The sequence below is a fragment of the Emydura macquarii genome, unplaced genomic scaffold (genome assembly GCF_026122565.2).
Source record: "Emydura macquarii macquarii isolate MOO-44397 ecotype Brisbane River unplaced genomic scaffold, CSIRO-AGI_Emac_v2 contig_799, whole genome shotgun sequence".
Taxonomy (NCBI): Eukaryota; Metazoa; Chordata; order Testudines; family Chelidae; genus Emydura; species Emydura macquarii.
Genome location: NW_027130936.1, coordinates 1,725,953 through 1,752,448, shown reverse-complemented (window position 1 = coordinate 1,752,448; position 26,496 = coordinate 1,725,953). Strand labels below are relative to the sequence as shown.

Below are 26,496 nucleotides of genomic sequence, written 5' to 3'. Positions count from 1 at the left end.
CAAAATTGGTATTAGGAAAGTAATGCATTTTCTTCATCAATTTAATTAGGCACCTGGAAACAGTCATCTATATGTGATCAGCCAGCTCTGTAGATCATGGACCACAGTCTGAGAACCGCTGAACTAAAATGGACACTGTCTTTTAATGGCTAATTTCTGCATTCTGTTTTCTTCAGTGGAGTTGTTTTTATTTTTAAAGCTTGTACAAGGTCTCAGTCCAAGTTAATTCGCCTTATCATCTTTGACTTACAAGAGGCTCTCTCCCCATTGTTTCTTGGATTTATATCTCCTTTGCTCTGCCGTCCCTTGGTTCCTGACACATCTTCCATGTGGTAAATCTCAGACACACACAGTTTGGGATTAAATGCAAAGTACATTTTCCCCTCTTTGATTGTCAGGTTGTGGTGGTTCCAGTCCCACAGCTGTTGCAGATTCTGGTTGTCAAGCACATAGAAAGAATAATTCCTACAAAGAGATTTTAAAAGGCAAAGTTAGTTTTACCATCAGCTCATGGGTAATTCCTGTCCAAACTACCTGAACACAAGGGTAATTCCTTTTTTAAATGAAAAATCCTCCTACTGACATGAACCAATCACATCTGCCCAGTCTCTCTGTCTCCTACAAGGAGAGCAAATGATTCTTCCCCCTAGGAAAAGAGCTTCCCTTGAATTTTTCAACAAGTACAAAGGGAAACGGCTGCAACATGGGACTCCCAGATTGCCATTCACTGGTCATAGGCTTCCCTTACTCCTGTATGCGTTTGACAACGAAGTTTGTATGGAAGATGCTATACAAAATACAGTTGTACTGTATTTTATTTCTGTCCCACTCCTTGACATACAACAGTCAATACATGTCCCTTTGAAGAGATATCTACAATGTATTTTCCATGTTAATGGCTAATAAGATTTGACAGCCTTGCATATTGTATAGCAGAAAACGTGTGCGTACTTTAGGTCATCAAGATAAAATGGAAAGGTAGAAAATGCCGCATCCTTTCTTGTGTTGCTAAATTGTGTTACATGAGCTGAATGAGGAGTTTTCTTCTCCTGAAAGACAGTGTGTTGTAATTTATCTGTTGGTCCAATAATAAGTATCACATATGTTCTACCAAGTACTGTGCTCTCATACACTAGTGGCTGGTAATAAATAGCCACACTGAAGTGACTCTTGCCGTGCACTGCACAAACCTTCACTGCTTTAAAGCTCTGAACCACCATGGTCCAATCACCTGCTGCAGCCACTTTCTAACACACAATGGGGTCTGTTCTCTCAGTGCACAAGCGGAGTTACATGCACACCTTAACTTCGATGAATACCAATGCAAGCTGCCGGTGTAAATTCCACACTGGGCTGAAATGGCAAGATGGGTGCAGACCAGAGCATCTTCAAGTGTCCATGGCAGAAAAGAGCCTGCAGAAGCATTTTCATTTTGAGGTTGGGAAAGGAAGGGACTGGAGAGGGAATTAAGGGCATGTTTAAATGATTGTTGTAATATTAGGGAAATCTGCACCCATGTTAACTACACTGGTGAAAATCCCAAATATAAATGCACTGCACCTTGTGATTTGTGCAAGCCTTGCTTTGCATTGGTGTCCCCCTATCAATGCAGTCACATTGGTGTAAATTTCTTGTTTCTAAAATATACTATGTAACTCCAACAAGGATTTCTGCAGGACAGTAAGAACAGACTGACCAGGGCGGATAGCAAATCAACACAATCATTTATAGTTTTCCTTCAGTATTGTTTCCTCCTACATTACACAACTATGACACCTCAATAACCCAGCGAATCAGCCAACAGAATGGAATCGTTTGTTTATTTGGGCTGCAAGGTCCTTGGGATGGAGTTGCCGTGCTCTCTTGTGTGTGTTCTGCTTAGGGCAAAGTGCTGAGTGCACTTAAAGAGCTATATAAAAACAGCAACCGCCTGCTCCTCCTACTTCCAAGTGTCCCCAAGTACCTGGAACTTTATTTCTAACAAAACAAATACACCTCACTGCGGTTCAGGGTTCAAATTGGATTGAGCAAAGTGAATACACCTGCTTTTTGTTGACTAATTCAACTGAAGACCAAGCATACGTGTGGGTTTCAGTAATAATAAATATATTTCACCAAGAGAACATCTTTTAAAACAAGCATTACGCAAAACTGCAGTTTGTGTTCACCATGTGTACTGAGAGACTGTGGATGTCAGACTCTACTATCTCTTTGCAGTCGATGAGCAAAAACTAAGCTTGCAACTTCCCGAACACCTTTAATGAGATGAAACGTGCACTATCAATATTCATGTGAATAAATGATGACAGATGAGTTTTTTTTTTTTTTTTTTTTTTTTAAAGAAAAACCTAAAGCAGGACTCAAAATTAGATGCAGCTAGTACAAAAAAGCACCTCCAGAGTTATTACACCAGGTTTAATTTAACGCCTTCCATCCGGTCTCCTACGCACAACAGGGTTACTTTGTGTTTGAGATACTAGAGCTAAATGTGGTACTTCTGATTTAAAAGAGACATGACTACGTTTTCAAGACACTCAAGTGACTGGAGTAAGTCAAGCATTCTTGTTGGTACTCTAGACTACAGCGAACAGGTCAAGAAAGAGTTGGGACTAACTGTGGATAGTATGTTAAAACCATATGCACAAGTCTGAGTAGCAGTTTAAGGCAAACAAGTTCTACAGGCATATATATACTCCCTGCAAGTATAAATTAGTGGAAGCTACTCTGGCACCAGCCGAGGAACCAACAAAATCACAGCTAGAATACTGTATACAATTCCAATCATACGATAGGTAAACCAAGGCAGAAACTGAAAAGGTGCTGCAGAAGACAAAAAGCATACTCAGGGTTCTGGAAGTACAAGTTAGAAGTAATGATTATATCAGACTTTGGCCTTTGCAGCCTAGGGGGGTGAGGGAGGGGGGAGTTAGGATGTCAAGGAAAACAGCAAGGAAAGAATAAAAGAATCTTTTGCCAATCAGCTATTAAGGCAGAAACGAACTGACAGAGAGAGGATGTTGTGGCCTGAAGGAGGGCAGTTTAAACCTATGAACAGGAGTCTGTGGACAATCAAGGCCCAGTTTTTGCAGCAGGACTGAAAGAACTCGAATAGATGTTCACATTCTCTGCAGTACCCACATGGTAGTGTCATCACACAGCTGATGTACAACCTTAAGTCACAGGACACACTGATAACTGGGCACTACTGGCTGAGTTTTTGAAACGCACCACACATTTTACATTTTCATGTAGCACCTGCAGCCACAATGGGACTTTCATCGAGCTACATATATGCGCTCTGAAATTTATAATGATTCAGGTAACAAAAATACCGCAGCAAATCTTCTCATCATCATTGGGCAGCCCCCACCTTCTTTTATAGGATGACCTGGAAGGAAAGGATAGAACCACAGTTCATTCTGGGAGAGGCAAGGACCCAGATCAGTCTATTGTTAGGAGAGGGCAATGTGCAATCCAGAATGACCAGGAAAGCGAAGTGACCTCCATGGAATTAGGAACAGGGACTGGCAGAATTACAGATTTTCAGCTTCCTGAGACCGTCTTTAGTGACATGATCACATGCAATTTTGTCCACAAGACCCTGCCTCATTCAGTGCACAGGATCAACAAAGCTAAGGGAAATGAATCAGGGCAGTGTAGTATATGAGACCATTTGTAAGACTCTGTCTTCATTTGCTGCAGAAGCTGGATGGTATTTGCCTACTGTGGTTCTGGGAGACAGATGGCAGGCCTAAGCCCGTCCATAGCTAAAGGCCTTCCCCTCAACCGAGGGGGGGGAAGAGCCAGTGAACGCAGGCCACAAATAATTGTGGGGGACAACGAACGGGGATGGGTGTGAAAGTCTCAAGTTGAAGATCAGGTGACCAGATGGGGACTCTGAGAAGAGAATCCCAACAGTGCCCACTGCTCCTCAAAGGCATCTATCGAGTCAGTGGACACTGCCCAGGGGAACTCTGCCCTAAGCTGAATACTTCTGAAAATTTGTGTTTTAGATTGCGATAGTGCCCAAAATGTGTAGGTAATTTCCAAACACACAGGAAGATCGTCCCTGACCCAAGCAGCATGCAATCGCAATAATTCCTTAGCCTGGATCAATTCTGCTTCCTTCATGCACCCCTATTTTCCTCTCTTCTAAGTTTCTCTGTTGGTTTTTCCACTGTGAAACCAGGCAGACAAAATTAATAAAACTTGATTCATAGCACTACTGTTTCTTTCCTATCAGTTTTGCTTGCTGACATACGAGATTCCATAAATATAATTACTACTGAACATACTCCAATTATAAATTTGTTTTTGCTTTTTTTTTTTTTTTTTTTGGTAAGTATCTACTTGAGTATGCCACATCATAAGTAGCTGAAAGAGCCTTGTTCTAGACAAAGTGACAAGCCTCTTGGATTTGCAATTAGAAACACGTTTTTCCAAAGAGCCAATGTTCTTATTGAAAAAGACAGTGTGCTTTTCTAGTGGAGAATGAAGAGCTGCCCTTTAACTTGCTGTGTCAGATGGTGGAATTTTAAGAATTTAAGACTGACCAAAGAGTAGCCTGAGAAAAAGAGGGAGGTTGTGAAGAATCCCTTATGCTGTAACTTTATCCTGTCAGGGCAGATAAATCAGAGACAGGCAACCTTTCCCATCACATTTTCCTAAATAATTTCCCAAAATTCTTATTTTACTGGATCTCTCATTAGCGAGGAAGGCTCATTTCTCCTCCAGAGTGTTGTTTTGAACTTGGAAAGTTATTTAATTTGGGGAGAGAAAGGGAGTGCAGCAATTTTCCAAAGGAACATCATCCTACCTGAGCATCTCAAACTTGAGTTTTGCAGGAGCTAAACCTACCTCTGCTCTTTCAGCCACCTACCTTCAGGGGTGAGGATGGTAGGTGGTGTTTTATACAGCAATTGCATGACGGGATATTCAAAGCATATTACATGGAATGTTACAGAATTAAGAAAAACCCATAATGTTTATCAGCAAATATTTCAGTGGATCATGATTACTTTATAGGCTCCATATCCTGCTTCCCTGTCTCTAGATAAGGAGAATTAGTTTCACGTTAGTATTTTAAGGCTGGCTCACTTAAGTGCCGTTTCCTGCTACACAAGCTGGTTTCAGTTGCACTCCCTAATCTTGTCGTTAGTGACCTGTAATCTTCTTCCAATTGACATTCCAGAGACCTCTGTTAAGGATACAACACTAACAAACTGCAATGCTAAAAGAGCAACCACTTCTGAAGATGTTCATTTCTGAATGCACTAGAGCATCAAAAACCAGAACATATCTAATACAACAGAAAATGATGCTTAACAAATGTACAGCTTCCTAAAAAAAAAAAAAAATCTCTACGAGAGAAAGCAGCAACAGGGTTGCCATAAATATATCTTTAAAAACTTAATCAAACTACTTGCATGTTAGAGGATGAAATGAATGATGATTGTTTTTTGGTAGGAGACAAATTCTGCATATTAGTGGAGATAAAGAATACATAAATGGTACAAAATATTCATTATAAGACTTATTTTCTGTAGCTTTCTGTTAAAGCAAAGCTGCCTCTACAAGTATTAGTTCATTGTGTTTGAACACTTACCCGTCCAACTGTTCCTCTCCCAAAATATATTGCAGATTCTTCAAGAAAGACAGGGAGACTAGTGCATGGGAATGGCGGATCTTCACATACCCAGTTACTGTTTCAATCAGACCCATAAAATTCTCCAGCTCAGAGGCAATATTGTCTACATTAAAGGAAAAGAAATTCTAATTCATACCCATTTAAGTCAGCACTTTGCTCAATGCCGGGCTAGCATATCAAAATAAATACCTTCACTGCTTTTATAAACAAAAATACAGATTCACCTTGCTGCAGACCAGCATGTATCATCATTTACCTATGCAGGCAGATCGGTGGAGTGCAAAACAAGGCACTATCAGAACTCTATTTATAACTGTCTTACAGATACGCTTTCCTTTGCATGAATATTCCATGCTAGCGGCCAGGACCAAATTCTGAGCTTTCAACAGCCTACCTTTTGGCAAGGCTGAAAAGACTCATATGCAGCTGTTAATTTAGACATCTGTGAAACTCCAGCTGCTGTGACTCTCTGTGACAGAGGTAAAGCTCATTAGCTAGCTCAGACTGAAATGATCAACTGAAGAGCACAACATCAAACTAGAGGCTGAGAGAAACCCCACCGAGTTGTGCCATCATTCTCAACAAACAAAACGGATACTAATCTCCTGGCTACTTAAAAAATAGGGTAGGTATAGCTACATCATTTAAGCAGCCATTGCTCCTCGGATGCTGAAACAATGACGGTGAAGTCGTAACAGCTTCATGGCTCAGAGTCTAGATTTTCTACCGCTTGTGTACTAGTTACACTGAAGCTGTATAGGAGGCACTCTCCAAAATGGGCAAGGACCATGGAAGTCCTGGATATCATGTGGCCAGTTATCACCTGAAAGAAGTTGGGAGGGAGTACATTAGGAATATTCTTCAATTCCTTGAGATAACATCTAAGCATTTAACTGGACCCAATTTATGTTACTGTACAGAACTCAGAAATAAAATCAATTACTCCACAGGGTGAGTGAGCTGAATGGGTTAACGTAAATAAAAGTTCTTCAGACCATCTCCCTGCAGAAGTTAAAGGTCTACTTCAAGATGTGAAGCACAGAATTAAAACAATCCACACACAGCTGTTTCCAACCCCCTTGCTTATTAGGAGAAAACGTGGTATTCACAGGCAACTCAATCCATCTTGCACAGGCTCAAAAATTCAAAGCACTCCACCCCACACACTCCTTTGAATGCACAACAAAGTTTGCAATGGTTTTTAAAGCTCAGCGCCCGTTGGAATTTTCCCAGCTGATGAATCACGACTCTGACAAATCGTACCTAGAGTTCATTTATGTTCGGACACGTACCCGATATGACCAACACAGTAATGACAAGTGCTGGGCAGAGCAGCGTTAGAATGTAAACCGGGGTTTGCATTACCTCATGCACAGAGAGGAAAGCTTTGCCACTGGCTAAATACCTGGTCTACAGCCATGCCAGAGAACGCCGCCATGTCGAGGTTCCGGAAGAAATCCTTAATGCAGCTGGAGCGCCAGTAAAAAACAAACGATCCTCTGGAGGATCCTGCTTAGGTTTGGAGTTTTTTGGTTTTTTTTTATTTGTATTGACACACACAGAGAAAATAGAAAGTTAAAGGACCCTCATCAAGGGCTCCACTTAGGAGGAATGTTACTTACTCCCACGGCGGATGTTAATAAGCAGATTTCCCTTGAGGACGGTGCATCCCTGCAACGTTTGTGCTGATGTAACAGAATCAACAGTCTTTGTTTTCTCTTCCTCACAGATTTTTGGGCAAGGCCCTTCGCAAGGGCTGCAGAACAGGCTATTGGGAAGGAAGGGAGACCAGAAATAAACAAAAACACATGGCTTTCAATCCACAACCAGTGCTGCTGCATTGTTTGGAAAGCAAGAACTTCTCTATCTGCAACCTAAAAAATATAAATCCCTCAAACTGGGAGGAAAATTACCATTTTTCAGAAGAGGCCCAGCAGAAAAGCAAATACCTCATGCACCCAGGACTGCATGGGTTCTGAGAAGAGAAGTGACTCCCATAATAAGTGCCCTAGGGAAAACAGTTATTAGAGAAATCTTCTAAGGTTCCTACCCTTAATGCAGCATCATTGAAGGACAAATTATCAGAATATAGAACAGGAATGCCCAAACTGTGGCTTGGAAACCGCATGTGGAACTTTTACAGTTAAAGTGTGGCTCGAGGAGCTCCCAAAGCACCTCCCCCTCACCATTTTCCACCTAACAGATTGGGGTGAGGAGTTCAGGGCTTCTGCCATGCAGTGGGGTGGTGGGAGCTAGAGGTTTCTGCTCAGCAGGAAAAGGGGTCTCAGGGCTTCAGCCCCATGGTGGAATGATGGGGCTAGAGGTTTCTGCCCCATGAGAGGCGCCTGTCAGGCCTCTGGGCTTTTGCCCTGTGTTGGGGCTTGGGGCGTGTGCCTGCCATGCCCCGAGCCCTATCACAACCCCACAAGGCTTATGCCTGGAGGCCCTGCAGGTGCGCCCCAGCTCTCGAACTTCTGAAAATTGTTGTATGTGGCTCAAAGGGTAAGTTTGGCCACCCCTGGTATAGAAAAAGCTATTGCCCTCTCAGACACGGGTGGCGCTCTAGGAAATGCTCTAGTGAACATCTCTGCTACCGAAATCGGGCTGGAGTTTTCAAAGGAGCCTAAGAAGGTTAGCCTCAGTACCTCACTTCCTTCAGCACCTTTGGAAAACCCCAGCCTTAGTGTGCATGTGTAAGAGCTAGAGAGCGAGCAACAGAATTCCACAGTAACCTTCGAATCCAGCCCAGATCTGCTGGGTGAGGAGCCAGAATGGGAACATTGACAAGAATTCTCCCCCACCCCTTCTCATCAAAGTTTTAAGTCCAGGTCTAGAAAATATGAACCAAACCAAGAAGCACTTCAGCACTTGGCACTGCCCATATACTAACCTCAGTATGTACATCTAACAAATGGGCCACCACCCCTGTGACAATATGGGATTGTTCTTCCTTCCAGGTAAAATGTAATCCTATCATTCCTTGCTTTAATCTCACCACTTTTCCATCTTTCATTATGACCAGTAATATTTTTACTTATATTCACATTGTATCTTTTGGGGGGAGGGGAGGAGAGAGAAACAAGCAAAATGACAGAAAAAAAGGAAGGCCACTGACAGCACACGGGTAAACATGGACTTGCTATTTGTTACCTACAGAGTAATTGAACCCACTTTCCTCCACAGCTTGGAGAAGTACGTGCACTGATACAATAGAAGAAAAGAGCGTCCATTTCTTAGTCATGAGCTCCTATTTCAAATGTTACAGCATCACGTGCCACAAACCCTAGCAGCTGAACACATGCAAGAAGCATTCAACTAAGTGTACAAAGAATGCTAGAAACTCATTTGCAATTCCTGATTAACACCATCTCTGGGAAACGGGGGACAAAACAAGGTAACTGACCTTGAGTTACCAACACCTTTCCGCCTTTGCCCCTGAACACAAAACAGTGATAAGGTAAGCTGTGTCTACTGTTTTATGAGAGTGTTTTTAAACAGCCAATACTAGCAGCTCAGGCCAAACAGCAGGGAAATAGTTTCTCAGGTAAACATCTAACTCCAAGCTAGCAAAGAATAACACTGTTTGCATCTAAACGTAAACTGGAAATTTTCCTAGGAAGATGTTTGTTTGGATGATACTCTCTCGTTCTCTCTAGCTTTATAAAGTAAATGGTGGAGATTTCCACATGATGAATATAACTGACCTGCACAAAGAAAGGTGAAACTACAATACAGACCATATGTATGGAGAATTTTTTCAATGCAGTCCTACAGTACTGAGAATTCCTCTATATTAGCAATTGGTAGGAAATAAAACAGGGTTACTTACCAGTAACTGTTGTTCTTCGAGATGTGTTGCTCATATCCATTCCATTATAGGTGATTAAATAGCCATACCTTGGAGGTGGGTAGGCATCAGCGTTGAGCCGCCCTTGCCAGCACGGCTCTGCCGAAGCCCGTGTCCTCTCTTGCCTGTTGTACGATGGCATAGTGGGACATGAAGATGTGGACCGATGACCAGGTCGCTGCTCTGCAGATGTCCTGCAGGGGCATTCTTCCCAGGAAGGCCGCCGATGAGGCCTGGGCTCTGGTTGAATGCACTGTCACAGCTCCTGGAAGCGGCACCTTTGCCCGTTCGTAGCAGGTTCTGATACAGGCAGTGATCCAGGTGGAGATGCACTGAGTGGAGACTGGTGAGCCCTTCATCCGGTCCGCCACTGCCACAAACAGCTGTGTTGACTTCCGGAACTGCCTGGTCCGCTCGATGTAGTAGGCCAGGGCTCGTCTGACATCCAGGGAGTGCCATCTCCGCTCCTCCTCGGAACCGTGCGGTTTAGGAAAAAACATGGGGAGGAAGATATCCTGGTTATAATGAAACTGAGACATCACCTTAGGCAGGAAAGCCGGGTGGGGTCTCAGATGGACATTATCTTTGTAGAAGACCGTGTAAGGGGACTCCGAGGTCAAAGCTTTTAACTAGGAGACCCTCCTAGCTGATGTAATGGCCACCAGGAAGGCTACCTTCCAAGAGAGGACAAGCAGCGGGCATGCAGCCAAGGGCTCGAAGGGGGGTCCTGACAACATGGTGAGGACCAGGTTCAAATCCCAGGGAGGCACCGGGTCACGGACCTGCAGGTATAGCCTCTCCGCCCCCTTGAGGAACCTGACTGACATGGGGTGGGAGAACAGGGATCGTCCTTCCTTTGGCTGGTGGAAGGCCGAAATAGCCGCCAGGTGCACCTTCAGGGAGGCCAGTGCTAGATCCTGGAGCTTTAGATGGAGCAGGTACTCCAAAATCACCTGTATGGGCGAACCGCTCGGTGGGATGCCCCGGGACTCTGCCCAACAGGTAAACCGTTTCCACTTGGCCCAGTACACCACCTGAGTGGAAAGTTTCCTGCTGCCCAGCAGAACCTGCTGGACCTGTACAGAGCAGGCTCTCTCTCCTTTCGTCAGCCACAGAGTCTCCATGCCGTCAGATGGAGGGAGTCCAGGTCCGGGTACAGCAGGCGACCCTGGTCCCATGAGAGCAGGTCATAGCGCCTCGGGAGCGGGATCGGCGTGTTGATAGACAGGTCGAGCAGCATGCTGTACCAGTGCTGCCTCGGCCACGCAGGTGCAATCAGTATGATGTCCACTCTGTCTCTCTTGATTTTCAAGAGGACTTGGGGCAGGAGCGGAATGGGGGGAAATGCGTACATGAAGGTCCCTGTCCAGTCTAGAAGGAACGCGTCAGAGAGGGAGCCCGGCTCGCGAACCTGGAGCGAGCAGAACCTCGGGCACTTGTTGGTCCAGGATGACGCAAACAGGTCCAGTTGGGGAACCCCCCACTTTTGGAAAACTGAAGTCACCACCTCCGGGTGCAGTGACCAGTCGTGGTGGGGTAAGAACGACCTGCTGAGGCGATCCGCCTCGTTGTTCCTGACCCCCGGGAGGTGAGAGGCTGATATATGAAAGTCGTGCCTCACTGCTAAGTCCCAAAGACGGATGGCCTCCTGGCACAAGGCCGAGGAGCGCGCCCCCTCCCCCCGCTTGTTCATGTAGAACATGGCTGCTGTATTGTCCGTGAGGACCTGAACCGTTCTGCCCCTCAGAAATCTGAGGAAGACCTTGCAGGCCAAGCAAACTGCTCTGAGCTCCCTGACGTTGATGTGAAGACACCTCTCGTCTGTCGACCAGAGCCCCTGGGTGCTCAGGTCACTGCTGATGTGGGCCCCCCATCCCAAATCTGAGTCGTCCGTAATCAGAGTTACTGATGGAGCCAAGTCTCTGAAGGGAACGCCCCTCAGAACTTCCCCCAGTTCCTTCCACCAATCCAGGGAGGACAGTACTGGGGTGGGAACAGTGACCACCCAAGTTCAGTGAATGTCTCGCTGGTACATATACTGAGGCCAACCACCCTTGGAGAGGCCTGAGTTTGAGGCAAGCCAGCCTCACCACATACGTACATGCCGCCATATGTCCCAACAGCTGGAGGCAGTGCCTGGCTGTCGTCATGGGGGACCTGTGTAGACCGGCGATTATGGCGGCCATGGTCTCGAATCGAGGCCGTGGGAGGAAGGCTCTGGCCTGGGTGGCATTGTTGGCCAAAATCTTGTTTTTGAAATATATGTAAGAACAGAGCCACAACACCCCCCCACTTCCTACCAAGAGGCACATCAGTCTGAATCAAAAGCTAAAACCTCAAACTGACTCTTACTGTTCTACCCTTTTCAATGTTAATTCAAGTCTGTCTGCACTTGGTATAATTTTAAGATTGTTTGTAAATGTCTGTACTATGTCCACTGGCCAGTTTATCTGGTAATTTTACCTGCTTCCAATATATTTGGAAAAATCCTATTCTAAGTACAAAAGCCACACTGTGCAATGTAATGTACCTATCTAATTGTGAAAGACACTGTCAAAAATGAAATAAGGTTTGCTCTAAAAATAATATGTAAATTGTTCAGCTAGGAGTTGGCCCTGAGTGATTGAAGTGTGAATGGCTGAGCAATTGAGTTGGGTGTAGACAAAAAGAGTGATTGAACAATTGGTCTGAGTAAGGGATATCGAAACAGACATGAAGAAAACACCAGCCTCACCTAAAACGCTTGAGGGAAGAAGAAAGAAGCAAAGATGATCAAATGGCCGAAGAGGAACCCACCCTGATAACTTTGGAGCCAGCACATTTCAAAGGACAAAATCTGATCAGGCTTGCAAGAATGTGGGTGATTGAGAATCACACCAAGAATGCAGTTGCAGCATGACAATGCAAAACCCATAGGCTTACATGGGGTCCTTTCCTTATAAAATGAGACAAGAAGACGAAGGCTGGAGATTCGGGTCTACAACATCACATCAGCCAGGAGTACCGATGCGCATCGGCAGAACCTTGTTCCTCATCCTCATGCTCTAGTCACCTGGCCAGTGACTATCATGAGCACCAAGAGGCTGGTAACTATGACATCTGGAAGATCCCTATGTAGTTTGTCTGTCTCCCTGTCTGTGTATGCCTGTCAGTCTGTGTGAGTGTGAATGAAAGCATCAATTGAAACATGTGTCTCTGTAATTGTAGTATTGATATAATGTTAATACTGTTTTCCTAGTGTTTACATTATTATTAATGCTATTTCACTAAGTAAAGCACAATATTAGTGTTATTACAGCGTTGATACTTTTCTTTTCTTTAATACTATTTACCAAGTTTCTGTGTTCACAATAAACGTGGCTTGTTGCCTTATCCCCTAATAAGATCCTGTAATATTTGTTATTTGGGTAACAGCATCCAGGGTGGCCCCTATGAACTCTATGCGCTGCACCGGGGTGAGCGTGGACTTCTGCTCGTTGATGAGCAGCCCCAGTCTGGTGCACATTGCACAGGTGAGTGCTAGGCTGTTCCTCACATGGGCCCTGGACCTGCCCCGGATCAGCCAGTCGTCCAGGTAGGGAAAGATCTGGACCCCACTGTGGCGCAGGTGGGCCGCCACCACTGCCATACACTTTGTAAAGACCCTGGGGGCTGACGAGAGGCCAAAGGGCAGGGCCGAGAACTGGTAGTGGCAGCCAGCTACCATAAACCTGAGGAACCTTCTATGATCGGGGAGGATAGAAATATGAAAATATGCATCCTTTAAATCGAGGGCAGCATACCAGTCCCCTGGATCTAGGGTAGGAATGATGGAGGCTAGGGAAACCATGCGGAACCTGAGGCGTCTGATGAATTTGTTCAGAAGGCAAAGGTCTAGTATCGGCCTCAGGCCCCCTTTGGCCTTGGGGATTAGGAAGTACCGTGAGTAAAATCCCCTTCCCCTTTCCTGTGGAGGAACCTCTTCCACAGCTCCAAGCAGAAGGAGGGAGTTGACCTCCTGTGTCAGGAGTTGCTCGTGAGAGGGGTCCCTGAAGAGGGACGGGGTAGGGGGAGAGTCCAGGGTGAAGGCCGTAAACTGAAGGGCATAGCCCCGCAGGGCTATCCCGAGGACCGAATGGTCCATAGTGACAGCTTCCCACTCGGCATAGTGTGGCTGGAGCCTGTGGGCAAAAGGCCGGGAGAGATCCAGGGGGAAAGGAGGAGTGCCACCCTCATGCGCCCCGTTAAAATTGACGTTTATTTTTACTCTGACCCTTGCCTGGGCCTTGCTGGGATCCTGCCGAGGACCCCTGGCAGTCGCGGTGATTGGGTGCCCAGTACCGGTCCCAACTTCTACTGGGTTGGGCGGGTCTGGGGGGCAGCTTAGGAGGGGGCTGAGGCTGCCTCTGGGCCTGAGGCCGAGACTGACGCCTCGAGGCCTGCGGGGTATAAAGCCCTAGGGACCTCAGTGTAGCCCGGGAGTCCTTCAGGGCATGGAGCTTTCTGTCCGTTTTATCAGAAAAGTGGCCAGCGCCATCGAACGGTAAGTCTTGAATGGCTTGCTGGACCTCCTAGGATAGCCCCGATGCCTGGAGCCAGGAGCAGCGTCGCATGACGATGGCCGAAGCCATGGCCCTGCTGGCGGAGTCCGCCGCATCACTGGCAGTCTGTAAGGCAGTTGGCGCCACTGCAGCGCCCTCTTGGGTGACAGTGGCGAAATCCGCTGCTTGGTCTGGGGGCAACACCGGAGCAAACCTCTGCAGCGAGGACCACAAGTTGAGGTTATACCTCCCGAGGAGCGCCTGGTGGTTTGCGATCCTCAGCTGCAGGGCCGCAGTAGAATACATCTTGCGGCCAAAGAGGTCCAGTTTTTTACTCTCCTTGTCTTTAGGGGTGTTGCCCTGGCCGCCCTGCCGATCCCGCTGGTTAGCAGCATCGACCACCAAAGTCCCGGGGGCAGGGTGGGGTATATAAAAAGTCAAAACCCTCCTTGGGAACATAGTACTTCCGCTTGGCGCCTTTGGAGGTAGGGGCCACCGAGGATGGGGTCTGCCAAAGGGCCTTAGCTAACTTCATGAGCCAGACACCCCGAAGAGGGGGTCCTCCTCCTCAGACATTTCTTTGAGCTCCAGATTGAGGTCGCTCGCCACCCTTCTAAGAAGGTCCTGTTGAGCTTTGAAGTCATAAAGGGGAGCCATGAAGTCAGGGACGAGGAGGATGACTGTGGGAGGGGCCCCGTGGAAGGACCCTCCTCTGGGTCCGGACCCTCATCAGAGGGGTGGCCCTGGTCCAGTTGACTCGGGGGGGGGGCACTGGCTGGGCCACCGAGGAGTGGACAGAGGTGGTACCCTGGGCCACCTGGGTACCCCAGGGCCCCCAGTATGGCCACTGCCAGGGGCCTTGGGCCCACGCCGGAGCAGGCATGGATGTCTGCTGGGTCGCCTCAGGGTGGCGGCCCCGGGACCCAGAGCTGCTGGATTTACGTTTGCGGCTCTTGGGTGGTGAACGGCCCCGTGATGAAGATGACGAAGGCGACCGCCAGTGCCTATACCTGCGGTGCCATCAGGGGGACGAGCTGCTGGAGGAGCTGGATGATGCTCGTCTCCTCCTCCTTGAGCTCTTGCAGCGACACTTCCCACCTCGGGACTGGGAGTGGTGCCGTCTATGTCGCCGCGGTGCCGATAGCAAGCGTGACTGGCTCTGTGGTGCTGAGGCGGCTGGTGCCTGACGATGGCGTGGACTGCCTGTGGGGGATCTTGACCGGCGCCGTCCATGCATTGGACTGCGCACTGGGGTTGGAGATCGGTGTCGGGCCGGGCTCTGTGCCGGGGTACGAGAGCTGGAGCTGCGACCCCTGCGCGAGGCATAACTGGGGCAGCATCGCCTCGCGTGTACCTCTCAACTGCCCGCGGTGTCGAGGAGCTTGACAAGTTGGAGCTAGGAGGGGAGCCCGCACTCTCGACCCTCCTTGACCGTCTGGGGGGAGACCTTGACTCCTGTCTCCTCCACCCACCAGGGGCACCCAGCGCAGGTTTACCCCGAGACACCTGTCCCTGCACCCTCGGCCGAGGGGGGGACGGAGGCGTGGGCATGCCCATGAGGGCGCGTGCCGCCGTGAACGCCTCCGGTGTCGACGGCCCTTGCAGAGACACTCCCCCACCTCCAGGAGTCGGGGGAGGCTCTCTGTGAGGAGATGCCAGTGCCGGAGTAACCTCCACGACATCTGCTGGGGCATCTCCTGGGTGACCCCCTGCTTTACCAGTCACAGAGGGAAGTCCATGTGGGCGGCCTTGGACCGTTTCTTCTTCTTCGGCACCGAGGACTTTGGTGCCGGTGCTGGCGAAGCGCTCCGCACCGAGGAGACGCTCGGTGCCGCCGGAGATCGGGATAGTTCGGAGTCCAGGCGGAGCGTGGACTCCAGCAGTATCGCCTTCAGCCAGGAGTCCCGTTCTTTCTGGGTCTGGGGCTTGAAGGCCTTACAGATCTCGCATCTGTCCTTCCTATGCTGCTCTCCGAGGCATCGGAGGCAGCGATCGTGAGGGTCACTCACGGGGAAAGCCTTAGCGCATAACGTGCAGGCTTTAAAGCCGGTGGAGCCGGGCATGGCTCAATCGCAAGCCCCTAAGGGCAACTATCTATCTACTTACTATCAACTACGATTAACACTACTTCAACTCGAACAATAAACTACTAAATGCTAAAGGGGTGTTACTTGCAACAGCAAGAGGCAAGCGTTCCAGCAACCGTCACAGGCGGAAAGAAGGAACTGAGGGCCCGCAGGGTCGGCGGTGCCCTATGTACCGCGCCATGAGCACGGTACTCCAGGGGGCGCCTGAGCCGACCCTACGGGGCTCACTAAGGGGAAAAAGTTCCGGGAATCTGTGCACGGGGCGCGCACACACCTATAACGGAATGGATATGAGCAATCACTCGACGAGGGAACAGTTCTTAGTGCCATTGGGTTAAATTTAATGGGTGGGCAACAAGCCTTGGCCTCTGGCAAAATGAGCAAACCAACACCACACCTGTCACTCCAAGTACTGCAAACTCTAGAAGTATGACTGACAAATCACAGTAATATTCCTGTAAAAACTAGTTCCCTACAACAGTTAGCCTTAAAATTGCATGCAGGCTACTGGCATTATTGCATTGTACTAAAGGAGGGTTGGCATTGTCCAGGAAAAACACGATGAACCAGATAATGCACAAACCCAACGGCTGCAATGAATGCGAGTGTACATCAGAGACCTACACACAGAAGAATCGGAATGCCAATACGTGTAAGCAGACAACCAATTAACTAACATGAGAAACAAAACTACTTTTACAATCTGCTCTGTGTGTTACCTGGGGTTACCTCTGTGTTCTTGGGGAAGCAGGGCGCAAAACCCCAACTCTCTCTGGCTCACCTGAATTACCCCCCTCCCTCCCCCAACAGCCCCTACTTGAACCAGAAACCAAAGGCATCTCAATATGAAAGGCAGTGGACACAACTGAAACCCTCCCATCAAAGTTGATACAACGCCCCACGCCTCATAAGCATCTCAATTAGCACACAAATGGAGAACAGAAGCCTCATCTATATGGAAGATGGAACACACACTGAGCTCTGGGATTGGCAAAGCAGGGAAGCACTGCATGTTGGGAGATCTATGCTCTTGATGTAAATAAACTCACACCTGCACACATCCAGCTCTGCAGTTATCAGATCAATAACTAGAATGGTATGCAAAACACTGAAACCTGGTTGCATTGTGAGCTCTCTCTCAAGGAAAAATGCCTTTTCAGGAAGGATCAGCTCCTTTTGTCCAGACGTCGTTTATCTATAAACAAACGTGGTATCTACAAAACCCACTATCAAAGTCAAACCCCTGTTCTGACACTTGGATCCAAATTTTGCATCAGTTCCACTGGAACCTCCCCTCTTCCTGACTGGGGACTCTGCCAGACTCAAAGCACTCCAGACCCTAAGCTGACTAGCCTGTTCCCTGGGAACCTCTGAGCTGCACGGAGTGGTGAGACCTTCTCCCACTTCTTCCCCCAACACACTTTTTGTCTCTCTCCCTCTCAGTCCAGGTATAACTTTCTACTTTTGTAATCAAACCTGGGCTAGCTTTCTCCAATACCCCAACTGTGATTGTGTAGCATTGTAAGCATTTGATTGTTTCTCTCTCCTTGTCTGGTATTACTATTAGTATCATAAGTTTTATATACCTAGCAATACAATAACTGTTATAATCAAGCTGGCTGCCACTCTCTCTCTCTCTCCAAACTGCATGTACTCCTTTTGTGTTCTTGGTCCCTATCTTGCTCTGCAGCCACGCTTCTCTTACCTAAGCCAAAGATCTCTGGAGTGCCCAAAAATCCTATGGGGTTGTTCATCAAGGGAGTTACTGCTAGAACAATTGTGGTGTAAAGGGGCATATGAAGGGGATAGCCTGGAAGTGCTACTCTGCCTATGCTACTATGGAGTCCAGGGGCAAATAAGGGTGCAGCTCAAAGTGCTGTTTGACCCAGCCTGATTGAGTCCAGGGGCAAATAAGGTGAGTAGCCGGAAAGTGCCGTTTGGACCCAGCCTGCTCAAGAAGTGTGCTCTATTCTGGTGCGTTGCAAAGGGGCATATAAGGGTGGCCACTGAAAGTGTGGTGTCACCCAGCCTGCTGAGTTCAGGGACACGTAAGGGGTCAGCTGAGAGTGCAGACAGCCTGGTCCGCTCAGACGCACTCAGGTAATCTGGAATGTGTGTATCTGTGGGAGGTTTATCTGAATCTGGGGCTGGAGGAATCCAGCCCTGAAAACCTGGTCCTGCAGGATAGCTCCATTAGGAGGGGGGTTGTAGCCATATGAACACACAAGTAACACAAGCAGTACATTAGTAGAATCACACCCCTAGAATCACACCCCCATTCAGGAAGGTAACCCTAATAAATGAGCATACCCCAAGGTGAAGGGCAAATCTGGTAACACTGTGTGGCAATGCTCTCCAAGAACAGAATCTCCTCATTATTTACTGACCTCTCTTCTTCATCTCCACCTTCAGTCCATTGTCATTTTCACTGTGCTGTTGTCTAGTTTAAATCCTCATCCTCACGGTGTTGACCATACTCTATCTCCACTGATGTCAGCGGGAGATGAAGATGCTCACCACCACATGAGATCAGGTCCTTAGATGGTTAATTCCATGGAACTGGGGGATTATCTTTTTAAAATCATGCAGTGCTCTATATGAATAATGTGAGCTTCTGTATCTCCCAAATCTACGTCCTCAGTATTCAAACAACACAATCTGCATCACAGGCGTTTGCCATTAAATAGAAGAGAGAAGACACCAGAAACGTGCTGGACTTCAAGGGCTGGATTACCTTTGGCTCCCGTTGCGTATGAATCCAGAAGGGCACTCTGCCATGCACTCATCATTATGGATGACAAACCTCTCGTAGTCACTTATCTCCGTAGCAGCGACTTTGGAACAGAAGTCTCTAGTAACGCAACGCCAGCCCTCAAACTTGTAGGTGTTGGGTGGGCAGGTGGGCACACAGATCCCTTCGTAGTAATAATTGCGGCAGGCCACACAAGCAGTGTTGTTGTCAGGCGCAGTGCAGCTCCCCAAGCATTCGGGATGGCAACATTCGTTTTGGTCTGTGCATGCCCGTTTGCCACAAGCGCTGGGGCACACTGCAAAGACAGAGCCAGGGAAGAGTGAACAGCGGGCCTTTTAAAAATACAAAGATTAAAAGCAGCAATGCAAACATTCTCTGAATTCATGTTCTCTTGGGTCTAAACTAAGCCTCAAAAGCTTTGACACCTGGGAGGCTGGCAAACTAAATTGCATTTTCTCAGAGTTTTCAAGTTGTCTGGAGAGATCTTTCTCCCAGACTTAAATTAAAATACGAGCCAGTGAAGTAATGAGGAAAACTATGAAAAGCGTGGTCAATGTAAGGATAATAGGAATGAGTGAGCACTGGAATCCATTTGATAGCCCTGGTTACATTTTTGAGCACCGATTTATTGTCTTTGATAGTGTTTTTTGTCTTTCCAGTACGTATTTCAAATTGCTCTTTTACTGGCAACAAAAGAAGCTCCTTTTAAACAACTTAATTACATGCATACAATAATGCATCGCTATGCTGCAGCACACATGGTTAGACTGACCCCAATGTAGCATCCCATGTTGCTTATGTATGCAAAATTGGACTTAATAAAGTAGAGATGCTACACATCAAACACAACAGAATCATAGACTTACTATTTCCCCCCTGAAGAGAATAGTACATTTCCACCCTAGCCCCAAATATTGGACTAATAGGACATAATTTGTAAAAAGCATATTTATTTAAAAATTCATTACTCTGTAGGTGTGGGCACTAGGTTTGGAAAAAATGAGCAAAAAGCAGGATCTTCAAAAAACAGTCTTAGTATTGTTACATCAAAAGAAGCAGCAGCATTTATATTTATGTAACAACATTTTGATTACAATGTTTTATGGCCTTTTAGCCATGCTAGCTATATGCCAAAGGCTCTGTAAAATAAACACAGATAGGAAATCTGGTTTTCATTAAGTAACTGTTTTCCACTTTCTAACTTAGCTAGAAAGCAGTATCAATAACAGCAGCATAAAACAAAAGTTTCAGTAATAGGACTACAGTAGAACCCAAGCAAATCCACACAAGAAACTTTAACCAAACTACATGCCTAGAAAGCGTACAACCAGAAATACAGATAAGGATGCAGCATCGACCCAACAACCGATATGGAGAAATTCCCAAGATGATGCAGCAGATTCTACTTCATTTCTCTTCTTCCCTCAAATCTGCTGCACATTCTGCTAAGCTATAAATTGAAATTTAGAAATAAATTTAGTTTATTTAGAAATAGAAAACAACATTCAACCAGTGCAAGACAGTTCAGAACTGTATTTTTTCCTAGAGCTTTGCACACAACATGGTCTGTGAAACTTTAGCTGCAAATTTTCAGTTTAAAAATGAATTTGTTTTACTATACTGAAAAACGTCTGAACCAAAGAGGTGATCTCACTCTTCGCTTGCACGTACTTTGGGAGAAGAGTTTCCAGCGTGTTTGTATAGAACCACAACCGAGCCTCAGTCACAATAGGATCCACTGGGCATGACCGTAAGACAAATATCAACTAACAACAATACAAAGTAAAAATTTGTTTTACAGTCCCCCTCACACTTCTTCAGGATTTAGACACTGTCTGTGAAGCCTTGGTTGTGATATGTAATATGTACTGTCAGCTTTAATGTATGGTTCTATTCTGAAAAATGTATCAGTAATACTGGCATTGTGGGATCCCATGTTTCTTCTCACAATGGTCTGCATTAAGTATGCTCAAGTTTACAGGCCCCTCCCCCCCCCCAAATTGCCAGACCTAAAATTTTAGCTTGGGATCTGAGGGCCAAGCGGAGTTCTTTCTATTTCATGAATTGTTCTAATGATTCTTCAGGGCAAAATCCTATCCTCACTTATCACCAGTGCAACTTCAGTCTTCAAGTTATGCCCTCTGTGATACCCACGGTTTTCAATGGGTTTCCAAAGGAGAAACGAACGTGAATTTAGCAAATAATCCTGCTGTTGATGCTCAACATCAGACAGAGCTCTCTCTGCGGCGTTAACAGGAATAAAACATAGTAAGAATGTATTTTAGTCGCTATATAGTCAGGTAGGACTGAATATACATAGAGAGAAGATGTGCTGAGCAAACAGATGTCATTTTTACACAGTCACTTTTCAAAAGAAAAAAAAAAGACTTCAATACATACTTCATGACAAACTGGTATTTATAATGAAATTGCTGATGGGCCCTCAACTGCAGCAGAGCTTGTGGACACTGCTATAATTAGTGTAAGAAAGCTGTCTATGTCTGTCTCAATGGAAGGTGCTCCTTCAATTCTGCCTAAACTATACTGTGAAAGAACTATGATTCTGTATAGGTAATATTTCTGACTCCAGACCAAAATATATCCCACAGTAGATTCCTTTTAAAAGAAAGGAGGACACAGATGAAGAGATGGTTATTGATAAATGATGCAAAACTTTTTAATACACCAAAATATGTATTTTCTGCTGGAAAGATAGATTAAATAATTACCTCGTACTAACGGTAACAATCAACATGTGAAAAAAATTATTACTCATGTACCTGATTGCAAGACGAATGATACAACTCGAACAAGGACAAATGACTGCAGTTTCTGGAGTGGTGTAAATGCAACAGCACAGGGGCACCTGGAGGCCTGTCTTGTTTACGTGCCTGCAAACTGTACCTCATTCTAATGTATGTAAATATTAAGAATGTTCAGGACTCTGGAGAGATTTCCTGAAAATCCCAGGCAGTGTGTTTCACCAGCAGATGGACTGCTGTTCCACATGGGTGCCAAAACTCAGATTTAGTGTGTAAACTGGATTTCCACTTCATAATCCCGCTAAGAAAAAACACCTCCTTGAACAAAGTTCATCACTAGATTTATAAAAGCAGTGCCACATGATTCTTGTTTTTAATTGGACAGACATTTACAAAAACCAAAGGCTGTTGCATAAAGTGGGCAGATAAACAGGATGACCTAAGTAACTGCAGGCTGGTTGAAATATATAGCCTGAAATCAACGACGGGCAAAATAATGAAAAACCAGATACAGAACTGAATTAATAAAGAATTGAAGAATACAGGTATAATATCAGTTAACACGATTTTGTGGAAAACAGGCCTTGCCAAACAAACCTGATTTCATTCTTTGATGAGATTACAAGTTTGGTTGAAAAATGTAACTGTTTATATGTAATATACTCAGAAAAATTTAGCGGTCACAAGTAGACGAACAAACGAACATGAGGTCCCAGTGTGGTGCTATGGCAAAACAAGCTAACGCAATCCTTGAATGTAGAAACAAGAGTAGTGAGTAGAATAAGGAGATTTCACCTCTGCAGAGAGACTAATATTGGAATACTGTTTGCAGTTCTGGTCCCCATATATTAAAAGGGATGTGGAAAAATTCAAGAGGGCACAGAAAAGAGTCTCAAAAATTATCTGAGGTCTGGAGACAATGACTCAATGATTGACAAAACTCAATTTCTGCTTAGTTTATCAAAAAGAAGATTGAGAGATCTTTTCATTACAGTGTATAACTACCTTTGCGGGGAGGAAAATACTGGGCACTAAACAGTTCTTTAATCTAGCAGAGAAAGGCTTAACACGAACCACTGGATGGAAGCTTAGCCGGAGAAATTCAAAATTAGAAATAAGTCACTAATTTTGAACAGTGACCAGTAACTGGAACCAGCTACCAAGGGAAGTGGTGGATTCTCCATCTCTTGATGTCTTCAGATCAAAACCGGATGGAAGACATACTGTAGCCAAACATAAGTTAATGAGCTCAATACAGAGATAACTAGGTGAAATTTAATGGCCTGTGATATACCAGGAGGTCAGACTAGATGTTCTAATGGTCCCTTCTGGCCTCTGTGAAGTACTTAAGTGTTGCATTAATTTACTGTCAGCCACTTAATTGAGGTCCATAGTGTACATCCTCTTGTAATAGATTTTTGTTTTAAATCATGACACCCATTAAACAGCCAGCAGCCCTGTTCCTCCCCACCTTCGAAAAGAATTCAGCAACCAATATACTGGCTGTCAGTGATCCCCAAGCTTTTTACCCCATGCTTCCCTGCACCCCATCTGCTCTCTCCCATACACTTCCAGCTGGGGCTTGGACCGGGCCATGGTTGGGGTTGGGGGCTGTGGCTGGGAATGGGCCCACAATCAGGGGTCTGAGGTCGGGGCCAGGGTCCCAGCTAGGAACAGGGCTGTAGCCAAGGGCCCCAGAGGGCTGGGCGCTGGGTGCCGCAGCTGAGGGGGTAAGTGGGGCTGGGTGGTTCTCCCTCCCCATGCCCCGTGGGGGCTGGCCTGGGCCCTACCGCACTCCCTGATCGTTCTTCTGTGGCCCTCTATGGGGCATGCCCCACCACTCTGTGCTATGTGAACTGCTAAGCAGCCAGCACACTTTTCAAAATTGGAAAGCTTTGAGAGAGTGCACCAATCTACTCCCAAAAAAGCCCCGGAGTACAAAACTTTGGTACAGGTTGAAATGGAAAGAATCACAGTAAATGTTTACTTCTTCTAGCCTTTCCCTTTCACTCAAAGAAAGCAGAGAAAAAATGCATTTCCTGGTTAACAAAACACATGACATTTTCTAAAATACTGTCTACATATTCTGATCACTGTGCATACAACATGCAACTGACACCACTCAATGTACATTTTTATTTATATCTGGAGTGGGGTTCTTTTACAGAAAAGCAATAAAACGTTCTTATTGGAGGATTCATCACTGCCAACTAAGAAACCCACCCAAAAAAATGAAAAACCAAGATGGATACAAGATTGGAAAACCCCAGGACATATAGCTTAGCATACTACTTACTCTTAAAAAAAAATCTTTAAGGCAGCTCCTTTTTGGATTGTTTAGCTTTTTAAAGTAACAGTAAGTTCTCGGACATTCAGTATCTCAGAAATTTCTTAAACTCTCAGAGACCACTTTTCTGAGAGTTTTGACATGATGGCTGTTTTACAGTTTGAACAGACTAAGTGTTCTCATCATTTCCAAGATGCCATGACTTCAGTACTGCTGAAATAGAGCAATCGGGTGAATAAACAGTCACTCACAGGGAGTGAAAATGCAACAAGCGAGGAAGACTGTTTGACAAATGCAGGCACTAGCCTCTGCCAAAGCTGGCATCATGCCACCTGTACACAGGACAGCAAAGGGTTGCCAAGTGTAGGATAAGTATTTTTTAAAGATTCTTTTTCTCCTTGTAAAATGATATTCAATCCTTCCTTTCTTCTCTCTCTCTCTCTTTTTAAAAAACATACATCTAAGTATTGGTGCATAAAAAACAAGAATGTAGTTTTGAAGAGGAATTGAGGAAAACAGGGTTACTTACCAGTAACTGTTGTTCTTCAAGATGTGTTGCTTATATCCATTCCAATATAGGTGACTGCACACCACCGTGCACTGGTTCCCAAAACTTTTTTACCCTTAGCAGACCCCATAGGGTCGGCTAAGGCGCCCCCTGGCGTACCGCGTTCATGCCGTGGTATATGAGGCACCGCCGACCCTGCGGGCCCTCAGTCTCTTCTTTCTGCCAACTCCGACAGTGGGGACGGAGGGTGGGTGTGGAATGGACATGAGCAACACATCTCGAAGAACAACAGTTACTGGTAAGTAACCCTGTTTTCTACCTCAAGTGATTGCTCATATCTATTCCAATATAGGTGATTAAAAAGCCATACCTTGGAGGTGGGTAGGAGTTACTGCCGAAGCCCACGTCCTCTCTCGCCTGCTGCACGATGGCGTAGTGGGACGTGAAGGTGTGCCGACGACCAGGTCGCTGCCTTGCAGATGTCCTGCAGGAGCACTGTCTCCAGGAAGGCTGCAGACGAGCCCTGGGCTCTGGTTGCATGCGCTGAAACAGCCCCTGGAAGCGGTACATTCGCCCACTCGTAGCAGGTCCTGATGCAGGTGGTGATCCAGGCGGAGATGTGTTAGGTAGAAACGGGTGAGCCCTGCATCCAGTCCGCCACTGCCACGAACAGCTGCATCGATTTCCGGAACAGGCTGTGTCCTATCGACGTGATAGGCCAGGGCTCGTCTCACATCTAGCGAGTGCCATCTAGGAGTGCCATCCTCCTCCAACCCGTGCGGTTTTGGAAAAAACACAGGGAGGAAGATATCTTGATTATAATGGAACTGGGAGACCACCTTAGGCAGGAAGGCTGGATGGGGTCTCAACCGCACCTTGTCCTTATAAAACACGGTGTAGGGGGGCTCCGAGGGCAAAGCTCTTATCTTGGAAACCTTCCTAGCCGAGGTAATGGCCAACAGGAAAGCTAGCTTCCACGAGAGGACAAGCAGCGGGCATGTAGCCATTGGCTCGAAGGGCGGGTCCTGTTAGTTTGGCAGAGGACCAGGTTCAAATCCCAGGGAGGCACTGGGTCACGGACCTGCGGGTACAGCCTCTCCACCCCAGTGAGGAACCTGACTGACATAGGGTGGGAAAATAATGACCTCCCTTCCATCGGCTGGTAGAAGGCCGAGATAGCTGCCAGGTGCACCTTTAGGGAGGCCAGTGCCAAACCCTGGAGCTTCAGGTGGAGCAAATACTCCAGGATCGCCTGTATGGGTGAGCAGCTCAGTGGGATGCCCCGGGACTCCACCAACAGGTAAACCGTTTCCACTTGGTCTGGTACACGACCTGAGTGGAAGGTTATCTGCTGCCCAGCAGAATCTGTTGGACCTGCGCCGAGCAGGCTCTCTCTCCCTCCGTCAGCCACAGAGTCTCCAGGCTGTCAGGTGGAGGGAGTCCAGGTCCGGGTGCAGCAGGTGATCCTGGTCCTGGGACAGCAGATCGTCATGCCTCGGGAGTGGCACTGACGGGGTGATGGACAGGTCCAGCAACATGCTGAACCTGTGCTGTCTCGGCCAGGCTGGGGCTATCAGTATGACGTCCGATTTGTCCCTCTTGATTTTTAAAAGGACCTTGGGCAGGAGTGGAATGGGGGGAAAACGCGTACACGAGGGTCCCCGTCCAGTCTATGAGGAACACGTTGGAGATGGCTCCCGGCTCACAACCCCAGAGCGATCAGAACTTCAGGCACTTCCTGTTCCAGGACGACGCAAACAGGTCCAGTCGGCCTCGTCTCTCCTGACCCCCGGGAGGTGAGAGGCAGATAAACGAAAGTCGTGCCTCACCACAAAGTCCCAAAGTCAAATGGTCTCCTGGCAAAGGGCCGAGGAGCGCGCTCCCCCGTCTGCTCATATAGAACATTGCTGCTGTATTGTCCATGAGGACCTGCACCATTCTGCCCCTCAGGAATCTGAGAAACACTTTGCAGGCCAGCCAGACTGCCCTGAGCTTCCAGACGTTTATATGGAGGCTCTTCTACTCCTCAGACCAGAGCCCCTGGGTGCTCAGATCAGTGCTGATATGGGCCCCCCCACCCCACATC

General features: G+C 46.8%; 1 protein-coding gene across 3 annotated transcripts in view; it reads right to left on the bottom strand.

Moving 5' to 3' along the window:
- LOC137149665 (insulin-like growth factor 1 receptor) overlaps positions 1–26,496 on the bottom strand; it is a 267,209-nt gene that overhangs the window by 58,034 nt on the left and 182,679 nt on the right. For all 3 annotated transcript variants that reach the window (XM_067543216.1, XM_067543217.1, XM_067543218.1), the window contains exons 3-6: positions 18,836–19,148; positions 7,270–7,415; positions 5,606–5,750; positions 251–465 (exon numbers count right to left, since the gene is read on the bottom strand). In XM_067543216.1, coding sequence (XP_067399317.1) covers positions 251–465; positions 5,606–5,750; positions 7,270–7,415; positions 18,836–19,148 — 819 coding nt within the window. The remainder of the gene's footprint in view (positions 1–250; positions 466–5,605; positions 5,751–7,269; positions 7,416–18,835; positions 19,149–26,496) is intronic.